The 25,818-nt window shown below is 42.4% G+C and overlaps 1 protein-coding gene across 1 annotated transcript in view; it reads right to left on the bottom strand.

Moving 5' to 3' along the window:
* Positions 1–25,782, bottom strand: part of LOC136884205 (uncharacterized) — a 37,337-nt gene extending 11,555 nt beyond the window's left edge. The window contains exons 1-2 of the mRNA XM_067156258.2: positions 25,653–25,782; positions 11,014–11,119 (exon numbers count right to left, since the gene is read on the bottom strand). Coding sequence (XP_067012359.2) covers positions 11,014–11,119; positions 25,653–25,744 — 198 coding nt within the window. The 5' untranslated portion in view covers positions 25,745–25,782. The remainder of the gene's footprint in view (positions 1–11,013; positions 11,120–25,652) is intronic.
* Positions 25,783–25,818: the final 36 nt, after the last annotated feature.

Below are 25,818 nucleotides of genomic sequence, written 5' to 3' on the forward strand. Positions count from 1 at the left end.
AAATAGGTGCAATGAGTATGGTATGAAAATTAGCCTCTCGAAGACTATATTGATGTCAGTAGGTAAGAAATTCAACAGAATTGAATGTCAGATTGGTGATACAAAGCTAGAACAGGTCGATAATTTCAAGTATTTAGGATGTGTGTTCTCCCAGGATGGTAATATAGTAAGTGAGATTGAATCAAGGTGTAGTAAAGCTAATGCAGTGAGCTCGCAGTTGCGATCAGCAGTATTCTGTAAGAAGGAAGTCAGCTCCCAGACGAAACTATCTTTACATCGGTCTGTTTTCAGACCAAACCTTGCTTTACGGGAGCGAAAGATGAGTGGACTCAGGATATCTTATTCATAAGTTAGAAGTAACAGACATGAAAGTAGCAAGAATGATTGCTGATACAAACAGGTGGGAACAATGGCAGGAGGGTACTCGGAATGAGGAGGTAAGGGCTAATTTAGGAATGAACTCGATGGATGAAGCTGTACGCATAAACCGGCTTCGGTGGTGGGGTCATGTGAGGCGAATGGAGGAGGATAGGTTATCTTGGAGAATAATGGACTCTGTTATGGAGGTTAAGAGAAGTAGAGGTAGACCAAGACGACGATGGTTAGACTCAGTTTCTAACGATTTAAAAATAATAGGTCTAGAACTAAATCTGGCCACAGCACTAGTTGCAAATATAGGATTGTGGCGACGTTTAATAAATTCACAGAGGCTTGTAGACTGAACGCTGAAAGGCATAACAGTCTATAATGATAATGTAATGTAATGTAATGTTACGTCGCACCGACATGGTCAGGTCTTACGGCGACGATGGGATAGAACAGCGCTAGGTATGGCAAGGAAGCGACAATGGCCTGGTGTGAACATTGGAAACTACGCAACACTATCTTCAGCCTTGCCGACATTGGGGTTCGAACCAATTAGGTTTGCCCTTTTTGGTATAAGAAATAAGGGACATATACTTAAAAATACGGGATTTTTCACAAAAATAAGGGACAGTTCATAAATACTAGAAAATCAATTGTTAGGTACCAATTTCAATTAGATTATAATTAGTTTTATTAACAGAATAAGATAATTATTGAAATTCGTAAAAGAAACTAACTTACATCTTTTAACAGTACATACAGTACAATGCATCTGACATCTTAACACTGATGTCTTCGAGGATTTACTCTCAAACAGCATGAACAATAACGTTAGAGATTGGAATGGAAGACATATGGAAGTACGCGGGAGAAGGCGAGGTAAATATCCCAGCATGCTCAGCTGTACCAGCAAATGGTGAGACATCACGAGATTTCCTTCTTCTGAGCTTAGCCTACAAGGAATACAAAGCCTGCTCACTCGCAGTGCTCTCTTCAGGGGAGGCCTAAGATTCACCGCCATCTAGCACCACGTGTGACGTCACGCAAAGCCGAACTTAGCCGACTCCGCTCCGACCCGGAACAGTATCTTACTCCAGCACCCGATAGAGGCCAGCGGTTGCGCGCGCAATGGGACTCGCATTGACATAATTTAAGAAACGCATTTTATAAATGATGAAATGAGATCATTTAATAATTATTGAAAATTGTGGGAAAATAACTGGAAGTATATGTTAAAATTCAAAGTGTTTTCTTCAGAAATATAAATACAAAATACGCCTACACAATAAATTTGATACTACTGTAAATATCACTTTGTCAGAAACATAATGCTGAACTTCAGCGGGATAGAAATATATCATCAAATAATTTTATTCAGAACTGCTCTGTTAGTTTTGTGTCTTCAGCCAGAATCCTTGGAAAACTCTCTGTAAATAAAGAATATTTATTCATTTTATGACAGCAATCGATATGTTTAAACCTGTTTCCAGTCATTTGACCGGGTCAGCAATGGAATGAATGAAGCCCCCTTCTAGCGGCGAGGATGTGAATTGTGCCAGCTGCCGAGGCCTGTCGCACTCGTCTGGGGCAATGATTAATGAATGATTAATGAAATGAAATGAGATTGGAGAATGTTGCTGGAATGAAAGATGACAGGGAAAACCGGAGTGCTCGGAGAAAAACCAGTCCCGCCTCCGCTTTGTCCAGCACAAATCTCACATGGAGTGACCGGGATTTGAACCACGGAACCCAGCGGTGAGAGGCCGGCGTGCTGCCGCCTGAGCCACGGAGGCTTCTCGATATGTTTAAAATTCAGTGTAATTTTATTGCTAAAGTAAAACGAATATTTGGTTAGATATCAGTTCTCAGTAAATAATAAAATTGTACAAAGACAAGGGTCACATAGGGCGTGAAAATGAAAGACTCCGTAGCATTCACAGATGTAATACCGCCGGGGTCGGAAATGAACAAGAGTTGATCAAGAGAGGTTGGACAGGACTGATGAAAGTGTGGAGTCTGGCACAACTAAGTGGAAACAATGACAGGACTCAGCTAAGGGCCTCGTGGTCGCCAACCCACGCTCCCAAGCTGAAAGCCCCAGGGACCCCTTTTAGCCGCCTCTTACTACAAGCAGGGGATACCGTGGATATTATATTCTACAGACCCCGCAAACTCAGAAGGCTCCATGAAAGGCGTTATATATTACCAACAATAAGCCTATACAGTACTTCAGTGAAACTTTAATATTAAATTTTACTAGATTGGATACTAGTTCTGAATTTTCCGATTACAGCTGTTAGGCCCCTTTAAACAAACAAACAAACAAACATTTCTAAGTTTAAAAAAATGTTCATAGCTATAACAGATGCAATAGGAAAGCAATAGTGCCATGGAATTTTCCTATTCTTCTTCTGTTTTTCCCACATCCTTGTGAAGTCGGGTGCCAACTGTGCAGCACATGTGGACTGGAGCCTGCTTTACGACCGGATGCCCTTCCTAACGCCAAATATATGTGGAGGGATGAATTCAATATTACAAGTACCGAGTTTGTTGACCATGTGGTTAGGATCGCGCAGCTGTTAACTTGCATGCGGCAGATGGTGGGTTTGAATCCCACCGTCGGCAGCCCTAAAAATGCGTTAATGCGAGGTTAAACCACTATCAAAACAATCCACTCAGTCCCCGAATTAAATTAACTAGACGCAGTTAAAAAGTGATCCGGGCGGGAATAGAACCTATGACGTTCTGAAATGCAGGTCTTGACGCTGACCATTAAGCTACGGAGCTAATAGCAGCGTAGAATTATGTGTTAAACACATTTGCTTGTGTTGTAGCTATGCACATTATTTTCAAAAATTCAGAATTATATATCCAATATAGAAATCTTTATTATTAAATTTACACTGAAGTACTGTATAGGCTTATTGTTGGTAATATATAGCGTTATCATGGAGCCCTTTGAGATTTTTTTACAAATTGCTTTACGTCGCACCGACACAGATAGGTCTTATGCCGACGATGGGATAGGAAAGGCCTAGGAATGGGAAGAAAGTGGTCTTAATTAACGTACAGCCCCAGCATTTGCCTGATATGAAAATGGGAATCCATGGAAAACAATCTTAAGGGCTGCCGACAGTGGGGTTCGAACCCACTATCTTCCGGATGCGAGCTCACAGCTGCGCGCCCGTTACCGCACGGCCAACTCGCCCTGTACCCTCTGATGTTGCAGGGTCTGTAGAATATAATATCCACGGTATCCCCTGCTTGTCGTAAGAGGCGGCTAAAAGGGGTCCCTGGGGCTTTCAGCTTGGGAGCGTGGATTGGCGACCATGAGGCCCTTAGCTGAGTCCTGTCATTACTTCCACTTAGTTGTGCTAGACTCCACACTTCCATTAGTCCTGTCCAACCTCTCTTGATCAACTTTTGTTCATTTCCGACCCCGGCGGTATTACATCTGCGAATGCTACGGAGTCTTTCAATTTCACGCCCTTTGTGACCCTTGTCTTTCTTTGGCCGATTCCTTCATTTGTTGAAGTGTCGGACTTCTTTCTGTGATCAGTTTGTTAAGCGTTGATGGTTGCCCAGTGTATTTTTTCTTAAAGCAATAATCACCACCCCGGTCCCGTTGTGTAGGGGTAGTGTCCCTGCCTCTTACCCGGAGGCCCCGGCTTCGATTCCCGGCCAGGTCAGGGAATTTTAGCTGGACCTGGGGACTGGTTCGAGGTCCACTCAGCCTACGTGATTAGAATTGACAGTGCGATAGCGGCCCCGGTCTAGAAAGCCAAGAATACCGGTCGAGAGGATTCGTCGTGCTGACCACACGACACCTTGTAATCTGCAGGCCTTCGGGCTGAGCAGCGGTCGCTTGGTAGGCCAAGGCCTTTCAAGTGCTGTAGTGTCATGGGGGTTGGGGTTTGGTTTTTAATAATCACCACCACCTTCTCACTGTTATAGAGATATAAACAGAAACAGAGATAATTACAAGGTTTGGGTTGAAACGGAGATTAACTAAAGACATTATTTCTAGGGAGATAACTAGTTCTTCACGAATAATAACTGTGTATTTTATTTTACAATTTTATTTTTTATTGAATACTGGTGTCTAAACGAATCTTCGTTTTACACCAATAATAAAGTTGCACTGAATTACACATATTGTTTGCTGTATTCTTTTTGTAACAGCGAATAAATATTCTTTATTTACAGAGAGTTTCCCAATGATTCTGACTGAAGGCACAAAACTAACAGAACAGTTCTGAATAAAATTATTTTATGACATATTCCTATCCCGCTGAAGTTCAGCATTACGTTTCTGACAAAGTGATATTTAATATAAAATTTATTCTGTACTTTGTATTTATATTTCTGAAAAGAAAAAAGAACTTCGAATTTTAAAATATACTTCAAGTTACTTTTGATAATGACTACTGGGGATGATCTCATGTCATCATGCGTAATACAGTGAAAGTGTATATTTCAGTATTTTCTTAAACGATTACTTGTACACTAATGCGAGTCCCAGTGCGCGCGCAGCCTCTGGCTCCTGTCAGGTGCTACAGTGAACTGTTTCGGGTCGGAGCGGAGTCGGCTATGTTCGGCTTTGCGTGACGTCACACGTGGTGCTAGATGGCGGTGAATCTTAGGTCTCCCCTCTCTTCAGAAACAGTGTCCGCCTGGCAGTGTGCGTCTTGGCCGCTGCAGCGCTAGTATACCACCTCACATCAGCACTCAGTAGCATTGTTAACGGGAGTTAAAACCAGCACAAATTTACCTCTACACTATACTTCCTGTATATTATATACGTTACTGAGCAGAATGAAGTAGAAAATAATAAATGTTCACCTTTTACCCCTAGGAGTTCAATTCAGCTGTGGATTTTCATTTCAGATTACACATAAAACTGTCGCAATTTATGCCTGGCATTTAAAAGGATATAAGGTCTGCACTAGATAGTTTTACTACCGCACCGTAGATTTTCAGTGAAAAGGAACGACTTTAAATATTTTCCTTGATATTTTCTTCTCATAAATTGTTTTTCTTCTCGAGAAGTATTCTCGGCGATACTCATCTGTCATGCCATTAGCATAGTTAGTGACAGAGGAGTACAGAAACTTCTGCAGTATTATTCTGCTTTGTTCCTCAGGATGATCACTTTTCCCACACTGTAGAATAGGATTTTTAGCAACACGTGGCAACAGTATTTCGGTTAATGTTTGTGCTATTTTTGGACTGCCCAGCGTTACCGATAACATTTCGTCCCTTACTTGCCCCAGTTTCATCAGCAGTGATACAAAACTTGGCTATGGATACCTGAAACGTGAGACCACCTCTGTCTTCGATTTTTATTAATGACGTTAGTGGAGATGGACTCTGGATACTACTAATTTTATCAACACACTCTTGACATGGCATGTGGTCTTCGACAACTCTTACCAAATATCCTTGGTACCACCTACACAACAGAATAAGGAAAATATTATCATCAGAACAGGAACAATAATAATAAGAAACCTAATTTTTGCCGTCACATGGTCTGCGTATTTACTGTACCATACCTTGTCTGCTTATTGCTTTAATTCATAATTCCCTAGTTAGTTCTTGGCAAAGGAATTCATGGAAACTAGTTCCAGGAACTTTATTTCTTGAGCCTTGTTTACAACACGGTACGCAACAGTACACCACTGTAATATGATTGACGTATTTTAACAATACCCTTTTCCCATTTGGTCAATGTGTGAATTAAGCCGAAAGTGTCAGGTTCCAATTCATCCTCAATTTACAAGAATTTACCAGTTTCACATTGGATGGTAAAATTATATTGTGCGACGTTTGCAGCAAGAGGTGAGTGAAATTTGTTTTATATTTCCCCATAACGAATTATTATCAATTTAGCAAATCCAACACGGTGTTTTAAGTAATGCATATTAAGATACGTTAAACTGCAGCTGCCTAGAATATTGTAGAGCCTATTTGAGAGTCTGTTTTAGGCAGCTAAAATAACATTTTAGCACCTAAAAATCTGAGGTCTAGTAATCACTGTATCAACAAACACAAACACCAGTCCCCGAGCCAGAAGAATTAATTAGACGTGATTATAATCACCCATCCGGTCTTCAATCGAATCCGGGACCTTCTGAACCGAAGGCGTCAGCGCTGATTATTCAGCCAAGGATTCGGACAAAACAAAATCATTATTGAGCTTCATTATTTCTATCTGTATTAACATTCAAATTTCGCAGTGGACGTCAACAGTAAGCATACAGCGTGTAGAAATACCGCCAACCGAGGTGTTCATGTGAGGTTGAATTGCAGCGCCTCTAGCGGCAAATATAGCATCCACAGGGCGGACAGCTATGAGTGGCTATTGGGCAGGCTTTGTTTTCCTTGTAGGCTAAGTTCTGAGGCTCCAAACAAAGAGAAAAAAATAATGGAGCTACTTTGAACCTCAATGTCGCTCAAATCAAATAGGGATTTAAAAATAATTTTAAAATAATCAGAGACAAAAAAAGAAGAAAACAAACACTCGTTTTTACGGGACAACAGTTCATAATACGGGACGCAAAATTGTCACCTCAAATACGGGATGTTCCGTACAATACGGGACGGGTGACAATGCTAGAACCAATTATCTCCCAAATGCAAGCTGACAGCTACGTGAGTCAAACTGCGTAGCCAAATCACTCGATATATATGTTCCTGGAAATAAGTGTATTTTAAATGGCTATGGTTAGGCACGGCCCACTGGATCCCTCGCTGCGCTGTGATGGAGAATAGTGTTATGTGTGGTGTGTGAGTTGCAGGGATGTTGGGGACAACACAAACACCCAGCACCCCGAGCCATTGGAAATAACCAATGAAGGTTAAAATCCCAAACCGGCCGGGAATCGAACCCGGGACCCTCTGGACCAAAGGCCAGAACGCTAACCATTTAGCCACGGAGCCGAACAGAATACGAGTGAAAGACGATACCATTATCAGCTCCGGTTCGGGAATTCTATCCAGTAAATGGTGCCACGAGTTGCCATTGCCCTTGAGTTTACACGGAAGTAACGCCTGTATCAGCTTTACAAATGAACTGTGACTCATCGTGCCGGTGTTTCTGTTGCAATAAAGTGCTAGTTTCCCTTTCGTTTATTCGGCAGGCAGTAATTGTTTCTCTTGCAATGAATCGTAGGCCATTTATGCAGTCACTGTCAGCATTTTTTGGATTCGCTTGACCACACCACGCTGCTTTGCACTGTGAAAATTATTGTCGTAAATAACAACCAACTTCCACCAAGTTGTAGCGTTTAGAATAGAATCATATTACCCTCTCATCTGTTTCAGTTCCTGCTTCTATTATTGCGTTTACTGAATAAAATTTGGAAGTTTGATATTATTATTATTATTATTATTATTATTATTATTATTATTATTATTATTGTCCGACTCGTTGGCTGAATAGTCAGCGTACTGGTCTTCGGTTTAGAGGGTCCCGGGTTCGATTCCCGGCCGGGTCGGAGATTTTAATAGCTTCTGTTTAATTCTTATGGCTCGGGGACTGGGGAAATGTGTCCGTCCTAATATTCTCCTCATCATATCCAGACAACATACCACACAACCAACCATCACAGAAACACGCAATAGTGATTACATCACTCCATACAGGGTTGGTGTCAGGAAGGGCATCCGGCCGTAAACAGGGCCAAATCAACATGTGCGTTGCAGTTCGCAACCACGACCCCTCAGTTGTGGGAAAAAGCGGTAGCAAAAGATTATTATTATTATTATTATTATTATTATTATTATTATTATTATTATTATTACCGAGCTCGATAGCTGCAGTCGCTTAAGTGCGGCCAGTATCCAGTATTCGGGAGATAGTAGGTTCGAACCCCACTGTCGGCAGCCCTGAAAATGGTTTTCCGTGGTTTCCCATTTTCACACCAGGCAAATGCTGGGGCTGTACCTTAATTAAGGCCACGGCAGCCTCCTTCCCACTCCTAGGCCTTCCCTGTCCCATCGTCGCCATAAGACCTATCTGTGTCGGTGCGACGTAAAGCAAATAGCAAAATTATTATTATTATTATTATTATTATTATTATTATTATTATTATTATTATTATTATTATTATTATTATTTGGTATATGGCATTACATCATTGAAAATGATTTCCAGTCACTGACCGGGTCAGGGATGGAATGAATGAAGCCCCATCTTGCGGTAAGGATAGGAATTGTGTCGGCTGCCGAGGCCTGTCGCACTCTTCTGGGGCAATAATTAATGACTGACAGATGAAATGAAATGATAATGGAGAGTGTTGCTGGAATGAAAGATGACAGGCAAACCGGAGTACCCGGAGAAAAACCCGTGCCGCCTCCGCTTTGTCCAGCACAAATCTCACATGGAGTGACCGGGATTTGAACCACGGAACCCAGCAGTGAGAGGCCGACGCGCTGCCACCTGAGCCACGGAGGCTTACCATTACATGATTATACATATATAAAATAAGAGTTTTGTCTGTACATTGCTCAGAATTTGAAAAGAATGGTATTTCTGTATCGGTCATGTCCACAGTAACAAGGAAATGCACTTTTTACTTTTCCGTAATTTCTGTCTGTCTGTCCGTCTGTCTGTCTGTCTGTATGTATGTATGTATGCACACGCATCACTAGAAAACGGCTAAAGAGAATTTAATGAAAATCGGTATGCAAAGTCGGGGAATAAGTCGCTAAAATCTAAGCCATAAATAATTTTATTCACACTGATAGAAATGGTAGTTTAGGGGAAGGCCTAAAATTTAATTTTTAAATATTTATGTTATTAGTAGTTCTATCTTGATAGAAATTGGTATGCAAAATCGACAAATAAGTCGCTACAATCTAGGCTATAAATAAGTTTGTTCACGCTGATTGAAATGGTAGTTTAGGGGAAGGCCTGAAATTTAATTCTTAAATATTTACGTCATTAGTGGTCCTATCTCATTGTAAACTGCTATAAAATGTCGTAGAATGAACCACTATAATCTAGGCTATAAATCATATTATTCACGCTGAATGAAATGGTAGTTTAGGGGAAGGCCTAAAATTTAATTCATAAATATTTATATTGTTAGTGGTCGTATCGATAAATACTAAACAACGAAAGTTATATAGAATTAAATTTACGACCACTTACGACTTATACATTTTTACCGTATTTTTGTTGCTAAGTCCATATCGACACAAGACCAACTCACGATTTTTGGAGAGTCGGAATTTAGTCCCGCAGGAGTTGTTTTACCTGTCAGTAAATTTACCGACACGAGGCTGACGTATTTGAGCACCTTCAAGTTGGACTCAGAAGGCCAGAGCTTCAACAGTCTGAGCCACTCAGCCCGGCGTCACATTAAATTACTTGTGTTGATACCACTGAAGGAGCTACACAGTATCTGGTTCAATCCGCTAGAAATTACGAAATTATCACGTACATATTTTGCAAACGGTGGTAGGTAATTTAACAAGATAAATGTAACATCATAGGGAAAATCTTCTTCTTCTTCACTTTTGTTAAATTCTATATTAATTTTATTCCAAATTATCTGGCTTGGAGGTAAACTTTGCCTCCAAGTCAGATAGATTTTTCCGCCGCCATTGTAGTGAATTGATATTTTCCGACTCATCGGGTACTCCTAGGAAACATATTAGTAAAAGGGCATAGTTTTTGCCCTGGGAGTCCCTACTATACGACCCTCTCCCCGCCGAAAATGTATGAAGAGTGCTCACGAATCACGGCTGTCTGCGGCTTGGTCATTCCAGCTCTGGAACTTGGGACTGTTAGATCGACAGTGTAGTCCTGTTCGTTAAAAGTGAGAAAATGTGTGGTGTTTCATTTGATCGAGTATTTCATATGAGAGCATTGCTTTTAATCGCGCCATTCCTATTGACGTCGTCGTAATGTATGTTAATTTCAGTTGGGAAAACTACTAAGACAGTCTTTCTGAGGATGTAAAAAGGCAAGTGGAGAATGAGTGTCTACCATCATAATGGAATCTCCCCAACCTGATTGTGACTGATGGTATGCAAGCGGGTCTACCCTTACAGTGAAAGTTCCCTAACTCAGTCTTCATATGAGAAAATATGTTTGGTGACCTCCCCGTCGCGTTTCTGTGGTAACGTTAAGAGCTATGCAGTTTAATACAATCTTGCTCACAACGTCCCGTATATAATGTAGAATTCCGTAGCGAAGCACGAGTACATCAGCCAGTACATAATAAATTAAAAGAAAAACTGCAAGAGAAATAATAACAATATACTTTTTTTTTCCAGTGTTCAGGTAATTCTTCTTCTTCTGATCAGTTTACCCTCCAGGGCCGGTTTCTCCCTCGGACTCAGCAAGGGATCCCACCTCTACCGCCTCAAGCGCAGTGTCCTGGAGCTTCAGACTCTGCATCGGGGGATACAACTGGGGAGGATGTCCAGTACCTCGCCCAGGCGGCCTCATCTGCTATGCTGAGCAAGGGCCTTGCGGGGGATGGGAAGATTGGAAGGGATAGACAAGGAAGAGGGAAGGAAGCGGCCGTGGCCTTAAGTTAGGTACCATCGTGGCACCGGTTACTATCGCCTTCAGCAACACATGCTACCTCCTCATGAACTTCAAAACACTTTTACACACATACAGAATATTACCTTAACTTCGATACTCAGTCGCCAAAAACAGCCCATACACGCATCTGCAGTCTCCCTGTTGGACGAAGTTGAACATATGGTATTTACCATCATCTTCAAAGGTTTTCTGTAATGCAGAGAATATATCAGGTGTTAGTTTCTGTTAAAAAAAAAAAAAAAAAAAAAAACATGGTTCTAGTCCTTTGGACGAGCAACTCAGTGTTAAAAACATCCTAGGGATATGAGATACGAATTTTAGGTAAATAAATTATAATAAAGTATGAGAATATATTCTTTACTTATTCCTAAAAATTACAATCGTTTTCTTAATCACCGTTATCCGGTCGATTAGATTAGCAGTTCGCCTTTTCTACCACTACGAGCGCTAATGCGAGTCAATGCAGAGTTTCACTTAAGCCCTTATTAGTACATTCGGTGTGGACATTTTTCAAAATATAAAAAAAAACGCCTGAGGGTATTGACCAAGGAACATATTACAGAAATAATTATGTAAATAAGTTAATTTGGCTAGGACTTGAATGAAAAAGTAAAAAAAAAAAAAAAAAAAAAAAAAAAAAAAAAAAAAAAAAAAAAAAAAATTTAGGCTGATTTTTCCCCGTAACTGCATTTAGGCCGAACGTGATATTTGATTTTTTTTGTTTGTTTGATAGAGCTATCCAAGACTCACAATTGAGAAATCTTTCCGCAACCTTTAGCTCTTCAACTTTCGGCACAATTGAGGAAATTGCTTAATTTTACGTTTTTCGTTGTATGGAGACCCCTACTTTGTTAAGAAATGTTTTCAACACTAAAATGTCCGACTCGTTGGCTGAATGGTCAGGGTCCCGGGTTCGATTCCCGGCCGGGTCGAGGATTTTAACCTTCATTGGTTAATTCGAATGGCCCGGTGGCTGGAAGTTTGTGCTGTCCCCAACATTCCTGCAAAACACACACCACACATAACACTAGCCTCCACCACAATAACACGCAGTTACCTACACATGGCAGAAGCCACCCACCGTCATCGGAGGGTCTGCCATACAAGGGCTGCACTCGGCTACAAATAGCCATACGAAATTATAACACTAAAATACCGCAGCAGGTCTTTTAGAGGAGTTGTACAAATGAATTCACCTCTTTGGCTATTTACATGAAATTATGTTCCTGGGTTTTGTACTTAGAAATACAAAATCACTTAAAGAGCGTGCTGGCCTTTGGTCACAGGGGTCTCGGATTCGATTCCCGACTGGCTCGGGAATTTTAACCATCATTGGTTAAGTTCTCTGGCCCGGGGCCTGTGTGTATGTGTCGTCCTCATCATCATTTCATCCTCATCACGACGCGCAGGTCGCCTCCGGGAGTCAAATCAAAAGACCTGCACCTGGCGAGCCGAACTTGTCTTCGGACACTCCCGGCACTAAAAGACATACAGCATTTAATGTCATTTCACTTAAAGAGGCAAGTACGTGTAATCAATCAATCAATCAATCAATCAATCAATCAATCAATCAATCAATCAATCAATCAATCAATCAATCAATCAATCAATCAATCAATCATGAACATTTAGGGCTGATGCCCAGGTGGCAGATTTCCTAGCAATAGTTTACATAGCCGTTTCTAATTTTTAAAAAAAGAACATGGATATTTATCGAATATATCCATTGGTAAATTATTCCAATCTCTTACTCCTCGTCTTATAAACGAATACTTGCCCTAATTTGTCCTCTTGAATCAGCAACTTTATCTTTGTAATATGACCTTTCCTACTTTTAAAAGCTCCACACAAGTTCATTCTTCTACTAATGTCATTCAACGCCAACTCACCACTGACAGCTTGGAACATACCATTTATTGCATGTAACTATTCTCATGTAGACCCGTATTGAAACTTGATACACTTAAGAAAATGGAAATTGCAACACCATGATGGCATTGGTCGTTTGTGTTGATTTTCAAGACATGGAACGACGCCATGTAGGTATGTAAACGATCAAAGTTTCAGACCCATTGGATTGACGTAGGTATGTAAACGATCAAAGTTTCAGACCCATTGGATTGTTGCTACAGGTCTCCCCACGTGATTGATCGCGGAGGAATCAACTCCAGTATACGGACTCTGGTGTAGCTTAGTTGACTTGCAGTCTGTGCAGTGAAGTGTTCCCCGTCAAACATGCCTCGACGACAGAGAAGAGCATGCTATCAACAACCTGTCGCCATTTGAGAGGGCTCGGATAATTGGGCTGTGTGAGGCTGGATTATCACTAAGGACTGTCGCTGCACGTGCTGGCCGACAGGCATCTACGGTACAATGTGTATGGCAGCAGTGGCCAAATGAAGGTACCTACACTCGTTGACCTGGCACAGGTCCAGCGCGACAGACAACTGTGAGAGAGGATCGCCGCATCATTCGGATGGCCCGGATGGAACTCCATGCAACAGCAGCGCAAATTCGAGCAGCTGTGGCACCCCACGTTACACAACAAACAGTTGGTAATCGTCTGCGTGCAGCTGGCTTACGAGCCCGTGTGCCTGCAGAAGGTGTTCTATTGACCCCACAACAGCGACGTGTAAGGCTGGCCTGGTGTCGAGAAAGATCGAAGTGGGTCGACGAATGGCATAGGGTCGTCTTTAGTGATGAATCGTGCTTCTGTTTTGCCCGCAGTGATCGCCGGAATCGTGCGCGCCGACGTACCGGGGAGAGGGGCCGCCCAAATCTTATTGTCGAGAGGCAAACAGGGCCAGCACCAAGCATCATGGTATGGGGAGCTATTGGCTTTAATGTGAAACCACAATTAGTGCTTGTTGAGGGCACTATGACTGCTCGACAGTACGTTGATAGGGTACTCAATCCAGTGGTTGTCCCTATGATGGCGAACATTGCTAATGGGATGTTTCAGCAGGACAATGCCCGGGTTCACACTGCACGCATCTCCAGAGAAGCTCTCCACGACATCACAACTTTAGAATGGCTCGCCAGATCCCCGGACCTCAGTCCTATTGAACATGTGTGGGACATGATGGGTCGACACCTGGCCAACCGTCCTCAGCCACCCACAACTCTGGAACAACTGACCCGTGCAGTGCAGTGCAGCAAGCATGGGCCACAATTCCTCAGGAAGCGATCCAGGGCCTTATTGACTCCATGCCTCGACGAATTCATCAATGTATTGCAGCGCGTGGTGGGCACATCCTGTATTGATTGTTGTCCAAACTTGCGGTCAGAGGGACCTGAAAGTGTAATTATCGAAGCACAACCGAACACTCGTCCTGCATGTGGCACCACTCCTTCTGGGTGTTGCAATTTCCATTTTCTTCAGTGCATAAATTGCTTACAATTTTTATTTTTGTTTTCCACCTATTCAATACATAATACATACATAATACAATACATAATATTATGTAATGAATAGGTGGAAAACGTCCGCCTCTGTAGTGTAGTGGTTAGTGTGATTAACTGATTAGCTGCCACCCCCGGAAGCCCGGGCTCGATTCCCGGCTCTGCCACGAAATTTAAAAAACTGGTACGACTGGAATGGGGTCCACTCACCCTTGGGAGGTCAACTGAGAGAGCCATCCTGGAAGTGGTTTTCCGTGGTTTCCCACTTCTCCTCCAGGCAAATGCCGGGACGGTACGTAACTTAAGACCGCGGCCGCTTTCTTCCCTCTTCCTTGTCTATCACTTCCAATCTTCCCATACCCCCGCAAAACCCCTGTTCAGCATAGCAGGCGAGGCCACCTGGGTGAGGTACTGCTCATCCTCCCCACTTGTATCCCCGACCCAGAGTCTGAAGGTCCAGGACACTGTCCTTGAGGCGGTAGAGGTGGGATCCCCCTCTGAGTCCGAGGAAAAAAACGACCCTGGAGGGTAAACAAATTAAGAAGAAGAAGAAGAAGAAGAAGAAGAAGAAGAAGAAGAAGAAGTAGAGGTGGAAAATAAAAATAAAAATTGTAAGCAATTTACATACCATTAAGTCGAGCTGCTCGTCTCCTTACTTCCAAGTTTTCCCAGTCCAAAGTTTGCAACATTTTCGTAACTCTACTCGTTTGTCGGAAATCATCCAGAACAAATCGTGCTGCTTTCCTTGGGATTGTTTCTAGTTATCGTATCAAGTAGTCCTGGTGTGAGTCCCATACACTGGAATCATACTCTAGTTGGGGTCTTACCAGAGACTTATACACCCTCTCTTTTTCATCCATTCTACAACCCTCAAGAGATCGGTACCCTTTCTTTACAACCTCGTTTGTGTGATTGCCCCAATGAAGACCATTCTTTATACGTATTAACACCTACATACTTACAGTGATACCCATGAAGTATTATCACCCCAACAATACAGTAATTAAAAGCTGGCCGGGCGAGTTAGCCGTACGGTTAGGGGCGCGCGGCTGTGAGCTTGCATCCGGGAGATAGTGGGTTCGAACCCCACTGTCGGCAGCCCTGATAATGGTTTTCCGTGGTTTCCCATTTTCACTCCAGGCAAATGCTGGGGCTGTACCTTAATAAGGCCACGGTCGCTTCCTTCCCATTCCTAGGCCTTTCCTATCCCTTTGTTGCCATAAGACCTATCTGTGTCGGTGCGACGTAAAGCCACTAGCAAAAAAGATGTTATTTGCTTTACGTCCCACTAACTACTTTTACGCCGAGGTGCCGGAATTTAGTCCTGCAGGAGTTTTTTTAGGTGCCAGTAAATCTACCGACACGAGGCTGACGTATTTGTGCACCTTCACCACCGGACTGAGTCAGGATCGAACCTGCCAAGTTGGTGTCAGAAGGCTACTCAGCCCGGCTAAAAGAAAAAAAAAAAAGAATTTTATCCTCTTGATGACACTTATAACCTCACTTTTCATCCCATTTAACATCATGACTTACGACTTAATGTGTTTAATGCGTATTTATTACGCATTTTTTATTTGGCATATATCTCAGTAGGAAATCCTTCACGTTCTTAACAAGATGAGTCCTTTTTCTTTCCCTCCTGTGTTCCGGAACTGGAAATTATAAAGGCGGGACCCTAAAGTAGGTATACTTGTTTATTCAATGGTTAATAAATGGTAGTTATTTTAAAATATGTTACATTATACTGCATTCTGAAAATTAAAATAATGAAAATAATGATTATAATTTTCTTTAAATTGAGCATTTGCTCATTAGTTTCATATAGTCACTTTTAGAACTGAAAGGATGGAGTATGGTAGAAATGTCAAGAAAATCTACAGGGAACATATGGAGGGAAGGAACAAACCCATAAGACCTGGCAAAGGATGGATAGACGAAGAAGATACCGAGCTTAAGCTGTGTTTTTTTTGGAAGGTACAGCAGCAGACCGTCACAATTAGGACAAAATTGTCAACGAGGCCAAGATTCTTCATGGACTGTAGCTCCAGGGAGTAAGGATTAATGATAAGGTGGACTGGTAATCCCATCATTTTTCCCTTGAAAACAACAATCGTCACCATCAGTTACGATGCGTTATAATGTTATAATTTATCAACAACAAGGGTGAAAGTTGTTAGCCATGTGGGAGCCCTGCACCTACCGTACTTTCAACCAAGGATCATTTCTACTTTCAACTCACACTGCAGTCTCAACTGTAAACATAAATACCAGTCTTTGACTGACATAAGCTAATATCTAATTAAGGAGCAGTAAACCGTTGCTTATTGCGAAATCAGGCTATTATTAAGGTACTGTAGATTGTGCAATTCGTCTGCTCGCAAACAATGAACACAAAAATGTGTAGGTAGCTGAAAGCTGTAGGTATATGACATCAGCAAGCAACTTTTTCAATTAAAACTTAAAACTTAAAAGATTTCGATTAGTGGACATTCTTACGTTACACATTTCGACAAAGAAATATCTTGACAATTTGTGAAATTCATCAATTGGTGTGTTTGTCAAACCAAACCAAACCCAAACCCCATGGCACTACAGCCCTTGAAGGGCCTGGGCCTACCAAGCGACCGCTGCTCAGCCCGAAGGCCTGCAGATTACGAGGTGTCGTGGGGTCAGCACGACGAATCCTCTCGGCCGTTATTCTTGGCTTTCTAGACCGGGGCCGCTATCTCACCGTCAGATAGCTCCTCAATTCTAATCACGTAGGCTGAGTGGACCTGGAACCAGCCCTCAGGTCCAGATAAAAATCCCTGACCTAGCCGGGAATCGAACCCGGGGCCTCCGGGTGAGAGGCAGGCACGCTACCCCTACACCACGGGGAGGTGCGTTTGTCAGTAGAGAGTTTAAACAACGAGAATTTCTACAGCAGATGATTGTTAACAATTTTTACTCGTCAGTAAGTTGAAATCGTCCGCCTCTATAGTGTAGTGGTTAGTGTGATTAGCTGCCATCCCCGGAGGCCCGGGTTCGATTCCCGGCTCTGACACGAAATTTGAAAAGTGGTACGAGGGCTGGAACGGGGTCCATTCAGCCTCGAGAGGTCAACAGCGTAGAGGAAGTTTCGAGTTCCACCTCAGCCATCTTCGAAGTGGTCTCCGTGGTTTCCCACTTCTCCTCCAAGCAAAAGCCGGGATAGTACCTAACGTAAGGCCACGGCCGCTTCCTTTCCTCTTCCTCGTCTATCCCTTCCCATCTTTCCATCCACCCACAAGACCCCTGTTTACCATAGCAAGTGAGGTCGACAATGTACTGGTCCTCATTCCCAGTTGTATCCCCGACCGAAAGTCTCACTCTCCAGGACAATGCCCTTGAGGCGGTAGAGTGGGATTATTCGCTGAGTCCGAGGGAAAAACCAACCCCGGAGGGTAACCGTATTAAGAAGAAGAAGAAGTCAAATTAAAATGCAAAGTTTATTTGTATCATGTATTCTCTGTATTTACTCCAAATTTTAGCTGGTGACACTCAGAAAAATAGGTGTGTCATTGTTGTTTTTGTGAAAAAAATGGCGAATGGCTTTTAGTGGCTGGAGTGTCCGAGAACAAGTTCAGCCCCTCCAGATGTAAGTATTTTGATTTGATGTCTGTAGGCGACCTACGGATGAAATGATGATGAAGACAACCCATACATCTGACACATACACCCATTCCCCGTGCCAGCGGAATTAACCAATTATGGTTAAAATTCCCTATTCTGCTGGGAATCGAACCCGGGACCCCTGTGACCAAAGGCCAGCACACCAACCATTATTTTATTTATTTATTTATTTATTTATTTATTTATTTATTTATTTATTTATTTATTTATTTATTTATGACACATGTCAGCAACAGAGTTGCACTCCAATTACAACAGACATTACAAAATATAGAACAATAATATATATTGCAAAACAGAAAAAGATAACAAAGAATTAACAACAAATTTTGAAAAATTATAATAAATACAGATCAGGATTAGATATTGCTGCAATTACTGGCTCCTGATTACATAAGTAGGAAGAACTAAAACTTTATGTGCAGGCACACACACATGCGAACAGGTCAGGTGCATGATTAACAGTGTAAAAATAATATATCGAAGTTTATAGACAATTGAATTCCATTTGTATTATTGACAAAGAGATAGTGTAATGCATTCTATTTTCTTTTTATGAGATGCTATTTGTTAAGATAGTTTAAGTATATTCACTAAAGAAAATCACTAGACATTTTTTTTGAAGTCGTTTAAGGACACTGAGAGATCTATGTCGTGGTTTCTGAATAAGTCATTCAACGTACTACACATCTTTACTAAAGGCGAATTTTTATGGATTAACATGTTGGAGCCGGACTTTTTTTTTGTATTCATAATACTTTCGTATTTTCAGTCTTTTTTTTTTTGCTAGTTGTTTTACGTCGCACCGACACAGATAGGTCTTATGGTGACGATGGGACAGGAAAGGCCTAGGAATGGGAAGGCGGCGGCCGTGGCCTTAATTAAGGTACACCCCCACAATTTGCCTGGTGTGAAAATGGGAAACCACGGAAAACCATCTTCAGGGCTGCTGACAGTGGGGTTCGAACCCACTATCTCCCGGATGCGAGCTCATCAGTCTTCTTATGATTATGAATGTTCTTAATACGCTGCTTAAAATGTTGGTGTCCTCCCATTATTATTATTATTATTATTATTATTATTATTATTATTATTATTATTATTATTATTATTATTATTATTGGGTTTTCATTCCCCGCCCGAAGGGCAGGGCGGGTCCCCTAGAGAGTGACGGTCTCTCTCCGGCCGGGAGATGTGAAGAGAGCAGTGCGGTGTGGCTGAATGAAGAGGATGGGTAAAGCGATGTGAATATTTATTGTGAAGAGAAGATGGGTGTCTCTTGGTTATGGAGATGGGAAGAAATGGACGTTTACACGGGAGTGCTTAAATGAAAGTTGCGGGGAAGGGTGAGGTGGTGAAGTGTGGAGGCGATGTGATACAGTATAGTTGTGAGGTGTCGGAGATGTTCGAGTGTTGGCGGCGGTGGGAAGGAGATATTAATTGGGGCAGAAGGTGGACGGACGTTGTGGGGTGATTGAAAAGGAGGATGGTCAGGCCGGGTGCGGCGACGTGGTGTGGTTATGGAGACGAGCGAGGAGGTGGTACACTGATCTGAGGAAAAGTTTGTGGCACGGAGAACGATGTGGACAGAAGTGACATGGGATGGGATGACGTAATAGTCGTCATAGGGTGGGAGGGAAAGGTGAGGGCGGAAGTCGTTATGGTGGTAGTGGTGGTGGTCGTCATGGTTGAGCGTAGTAGGGAGGCTGACATCCAACTAGGAGTCGGCCTATATGCTGATTCAGGTCGGTGGGAGCTGTTATTACAGATGTGAAGCCACCCAGCCGATCAAAAACACTGGAGGTGCTGCTGCGAAGCTATGTCCACGTACAGCGAGGTTTTGAGTGTTCCTGTCCTCCCATTAATTTCGATTTCACGCTAATCCTTGCGAATACTGTCCAAGATCTTGCAGATGTTAGCATGGTTACAAAGCATTCCATTGAATAAGAGAAGACATTGACATTTCTGACATTCTAATATTACAAGTTTTATAATTCATCATCATCATCATCAGTCGTATTACTCATTACTGAGTGCCATGGCCCCATTGTTTTGTCTCTAGAGAGTTGCGTGCTTCACAAAGTGTCGCCATCCAACTCTATCTTCAGCTTTTCTTAGGACGTTCTGAAAAGGCAGGCCGGTTAATTTGCTAGCCTGATCTAGCCACCTGCTTGTAGTCCTTTTACATGGTCTTCTGCCTTCTATTTTGCCTTCTATGATAGACTTCTCCAAGTTGTTCCATCCCTCCTTTAAGTATGATCAAGGAACTGAAGTATTCTTTCAATGACACGCGTAGAGAGACGTTTCACTACCTTTTATAAGTCATATGTGGTGATAAATAACCGAGCGAAGTGACCACTCGCGTTAACGCGCCACTGCTATGCAGCCACGCTCTCCATTCGGGAGACAAGTGGGTTCGAACCCCACTGTCGTCTGTCCTGAGAATGTTTTTCTCTGGTTCCCCATTTTTACTTCCAGGCAAATGCTGAGACAGTTCCTACTCATGCACACCCGATTACTTCCACCGCCTTACCCAATTCATTCACAATCATTCATCATCATATATAATATTTCAGTAGTATAGATCCCTTTTTACGGCGATCACGAGTAACCGATCGTGACAAATGAGCATTCAAAAGAAAGAGAATAGACATTAGCAGTGACGAATTGCACTCTCATCTCATAAATATCGATAATTTCTTTAAAAAACATTCGTTTAAAAGAATTGTACGAAGTGTGCGATTTGCAAATAGTGTTGCTGTAGGAAAATACGCGCCATCACTGCTGTCCACTTCACATTTTGGCCGCTGGGGGCGCCTGTTTTATGTCATTATAATATGCTGTAATTATCAGTTAAGAAAAGAATGATAGTAAAACCAAAAATTACTTCCGGAACACTCGTCAGTATAATAATGCACTTGCATTTGCTTCCGTTCAAGTGGATACCATAAATGTTAAAAAAAATCAAAGATTACATTAAGTGGTAAGTAAGACTGTCTAATATTGTACTGATCTGAGTGGTGTTCTTTAGTTCACTAGGAGGGCTACTCCACCACATGCTTTATGAACATGCGACGTTTCTCGCACGGCTTCACTAGTTTCATATTAATTGGCTCCTCAGCTGATGTAGAAATACATACAATATATGGTGCTAAATAATATTATAGGCATAATTTGAAACTTGTTGTACTTCAGTTAGTGTTTGAAAATTTTTTCATGCACTGCCACTGCTACTACTACTACTAATAACAACTAGCTGAAACACATCAAGGCATGACGGTCAACGGGGGAAATATTTAATGAACGATAATAATAATAATAATAATAATAATAATAATAATAATAATAATAATAATAATAATAATAATAATAAAAATAATAATAATAATCGAATGGTCTCAGCTACCTTATCCAGGCAGCAGTTTGACTTGCCGCCAATTAGGCTGACTGCTTGCCGATTTCTACATTCTTTTATTTTTTTTAGATGACAGTTTAACTTACGAGAAGAGTCGGATTTACAAGTCTGCGGTGTACCGGAACATGATACGCAGGTGCAACGTTTGTGTCGAAGTGGGCGATCGCCACCTCGAGCCGCTCCGATTATTGATGGAGCAGACGCGTGATGGTGTTTGCTCGTAGCGGGAAAACGGTAAGTTTCCGGACATTGTTTCCTAATTAAAATATTGTCTACTTGGTCCCCGCCACAAGGCCTCAAAGTGTGTAATAGGACTTTAAATACATCCTGTATTTCCTGTGTAACCTTAATACTGTACCACGTTATGCATGTACTTTTAAGTTTATTTTTGTACGGTATGCTTTGTTAGAACGATCCGTCACTTTGGCTGAATAGTCAACGTTCTGGCTTTCTTTTCAGCGGGCCTCAGGTTCGATTTCCAGCCGGGCCAGGGTTTTAATCGCGTCAGGTTTTTAAGTTTTTTTCGTGTGGCTATTTCTAGCCGAGTGCAGCCCTTGTAAGGCAGACCCTCCGATAAGGGTGGGCGGCATCTGCCATGTGTAGGTAACTGCGTGTTATTGTAGTGGAGGATAGTGTTATGTGTGGTGTGTGAATTGCAGGGATGTTGGGGACAGCACAAACACCCAGCCCCCGGGCGAATGGAATTAACCAATGAAGGTTAAAATCCCCGACCCGGCCGGGAATCGAACCCGGGACCCTCTGAACCGAAGGCCAGTAGGCTGACCATTCAGCCAACGAGTCGGACATCGCGTCAGGTTATTCCACCGACTCGGAGACTGGTTGTATGTGTTTGTCCCAACACTCTCCTCTTCACATATAACACACCGCATATCAAGAACCATCACAGAAACACGTAATAGTGAGTACATCCCTCTATGTGTCAGGAAGGGCATCCGGCCGTGAAACAGAGCCAGTTCCACATGTACTCACCCGTGACCACACCAGAGTGTGGGAAAAGCGGCGGTTTTAAGAAGATGTACAACTAGGCAACCAGACTGTATTAACACTAATAAGAGAGGGAAAAAACCCATGAAAAACGAAAAATGATGGTATCGGCAAAACAAAGACAGGGGCCACGAAGGACGTGAAATTGAAAGACTCCCTAGGCCTTGGAACCTAATAGCATCGGGATCGGAAAAGAACAAGAGTTGACCAAGGAAGGTCGGATAGGATAGATGAAAGCGAGGAGCCTGGCACAAGTAAGTGGAAGCAACGTCAGGACTCAGCTGAGGGACCCGTGGTGTTATTCTACCACCCCCACCCACAGGGGGATCCTGGTGTGGATCCCATACGCTGAAACCATACTCTTAAGTTTTTAATTTATTTATTATTATTATTATTATTATTATTATTATTATTATTATTATTATTTTGCTATTTGCTTAACGTCGCCCCGACACAGATAGGTCTTATGGCGACGATGGGACAGGAAAGGCCTAGGAATGGGAAGGCCTTAATTAAGGTACAGCCCTGGCATTTGCCTGGTGTGAAAATAGGAAACCACGGAAAACCATCTTCAGGGCTTCCGACAGTGGGATTCGAACCCACTATCTCACGGATGCGAGCTCACAGCTGCGCGCCCCTCACCGCACGGCTAACTCGCCCGGTCATACTCTAATTAGGGTCTTGCCAAACTATAATTGTGGTCTATGATTTCAGTGTATGGGACCAAACCAACCAAACCCCATGGTGCAACAGACCCTAAGGGCCATGGCCTGCCAAGCGACTGCTGCTCAACCCGAAGGCCTGCAGATTACGAATTGTCGTGTGGTCAGCACGACGAATCCTCTGGCCGTAATTCTTGGCTTTCTAGACAGGAACCGCCATCTCACCGCCAGATAGCTCCTCAGTTTATAATTACGTAGGCTGAGTGGACCTCGAACCAGCCCTCAGATCCAGGTAAAAATCCCTGCCCTGTGAACCCGGGGCCTCAGGTTGAGAGCAGTGGCGGCTCGTGATGATAAAATTGGGTGGGGCACATTCAACATACTAGGAACACTAGGAATCAATTAAATCAATTAAATTAATCTTCCCTTTTTATTTCTTGTATATAAAACTGCGATTGTAGGTTCTATTTTTATCTTTGAACGATTTATGCTAAGCTCTGGTCTTGGTCGGCCCATTTCTTTAGCTAATAATCTGTTTTCGTAATTAAGAGATTTCGTTTGTAAGTAGCTCACTTGATTAATTTTAAAAACACTTATGCTCGCACAAGAACACACTCCAATACATCTCACTAATCTTTACACACTTTTCAGACTTACAATGAACATCGACACCGATGGACACGATTAATCTAATAACAGGTTTGCTACAAACACTACTTTTGCGCGCGTTAATAATTTACTACATGTGACGACAAGAAAGTGTAGCAGGGTGCTATCTAGTCGGCTGTAGGAGAAGTAAGTTCAAAATACGAACTAGCGCTGAAGTGTCAAGTCGTAGAAATACTGTGACCGGGTCAATGGAATTTGCCATTACCCCCTTCACCCCTCACAGCTGACAGAATGAGGGGATGATGTTCAGGTATAAAGGGCCCCATACACGCACAGACTTCTGGAATACTTACCTGCACAGACTTGCCTCCGGGAGGTAAGACGGAAGTATGCAGTTGCACACACACGCTCAGACTAAATGATTATTTACCGAGGAAGTTGAATATGACGCGCTCAGCTGTTTTCTGTTTACGGTTTTGCGCTTCGGATGGTTGAAAAATATATATGGATTGAAATTAATTAGATAGTCGGTATAGAAGATGAGTTGTTATTTGGACATAATGTAGCGCTCTGCACGAAGAAGACGCGCAAAAAGAGATTTCAGTTTTTGTAGGTTACCACGTTTACATTTATTGCCGCAACTCTGAGATAGCGCTTTCGTCGCAAAGTCTCCGGCTGAATTCAAGCACAACCAGAATGTCAGAGACTTGCCTGCAGACTTTTTGTCGGCAGACTTATCGGCCATACACACAGAGACATGTCTGAAGAGACTGGTTTGCGCAGACTTACCTCCGACTAAGTCTGCGCGTGTATAGGGCCCCATACATAAGAAAGAGTCGGTCCCATCCGGGATTAGACCTTTACTATGTTGCCTAGCTTAGTCCAGGGCTGCTAGAACAAGAACCACCATGGTGATCATAGCCTCTTGAACTCAATGAAGGTGGTCGTGACAGCAATCGTGCATAATGTTCTGATTTTTATAATAGTTTTAATCGGTGGAGGGGCACGTGACCATGTGACCTAAAGGCAGAACCGCGCCTGGTTGAGAGGCAGACACGCTACCCCTACACCGCGGGGCCGGCCGGTGTATGGAACCAAACACCTGAATTACTCGATTCGAGAACTGGAAAAGTTCCAAACGGAAGCAGAACGATTTGTTCTGGGGGATTTTTTCGACAAAAGAGTAGTGTTACCAAAAAGTTGCAAACTTGGGGCTTGGAAGACTTGTGAACAACACGACGAGTTGCTCTACGAAGTGATATATTCCGAGAAGTCAGTGAATTGCATTAGTAGGAGAATAAGCATGAACGGAGATTTTGAAAATAGGAAATATCATAAAATGGAGATCGGGGAAAATATTCGTTGATGGGAAAAGAAATTAGGGTTTGGAATAATTTACCGAGGGAGATATCTAATCAATTTCTAACTTTTTTGGTAGGCATCACTAAAGAGGCGTACTAGGGAAATGAGGATTGAGGTAGTTTCCAGTTGCTTTCCTCACTGAGCCAGAAGTTGCTCACATATCAGTCTGTCAAGCCCACTGAAATTCACTCACCAGCCGACCCTATGAGTGATATTTTCATAACATTCATAACAGGGACTGGCTGCATAAGGAATGGTATTACTAGCATCGCTCATACCTCAGTCACTTTCATATTGTCAAAGCCAAGGATGAGTCTGAGACAGGTCAATGAAAGTAACAAATTTATTCTAGCCCATACCAGAAGATATAGTGCACTGTAAACACTACATCTTGCCAACAAAGGCATAAGAAAATACTACGTAAGCAAATTATAGGAAATCTGGCATCTAGGCGACAGCCCTAAATGTAGATCAGTAGATAATTGATTGATTGATTGATTGATTGATTGATTGATTGATTGATTGATTGATTGATTGATTGATCTTCATATGTAAAAATTGTCTGTTTTTAGTGTTCTATCTCCACGTAAAGAATTTTAAAATATTCACTACTTACTCCTGGAAGAATATGTCAGAGTCAGACACATCAGCACATCCTAGATGTAGGGCGAGGCTGAAGACTAGCCAGTACTTGGTGTAGGTCAGCATGGTGGCGGTATGAGAACTGAGGTCTGCTTGGGGACGAATATTATAGGTATACAGCCGGGAATACCACAGAGGTA

This window comes from Anabrus simplex, chromosome 12, assembly GCF_040414725.1.
Source record: "Anabrus simplex isolate iqAnaSimp1 chromosome 12, ASM4041472v1, whole genome shotgun sequence".
Classification (NCBI taxonomy): Eukaryota; Metazoa; Arthropoda; class Insecta; order Orthoptera; family Tettigoniidae; genus Anabrus; species Anabrus simplex.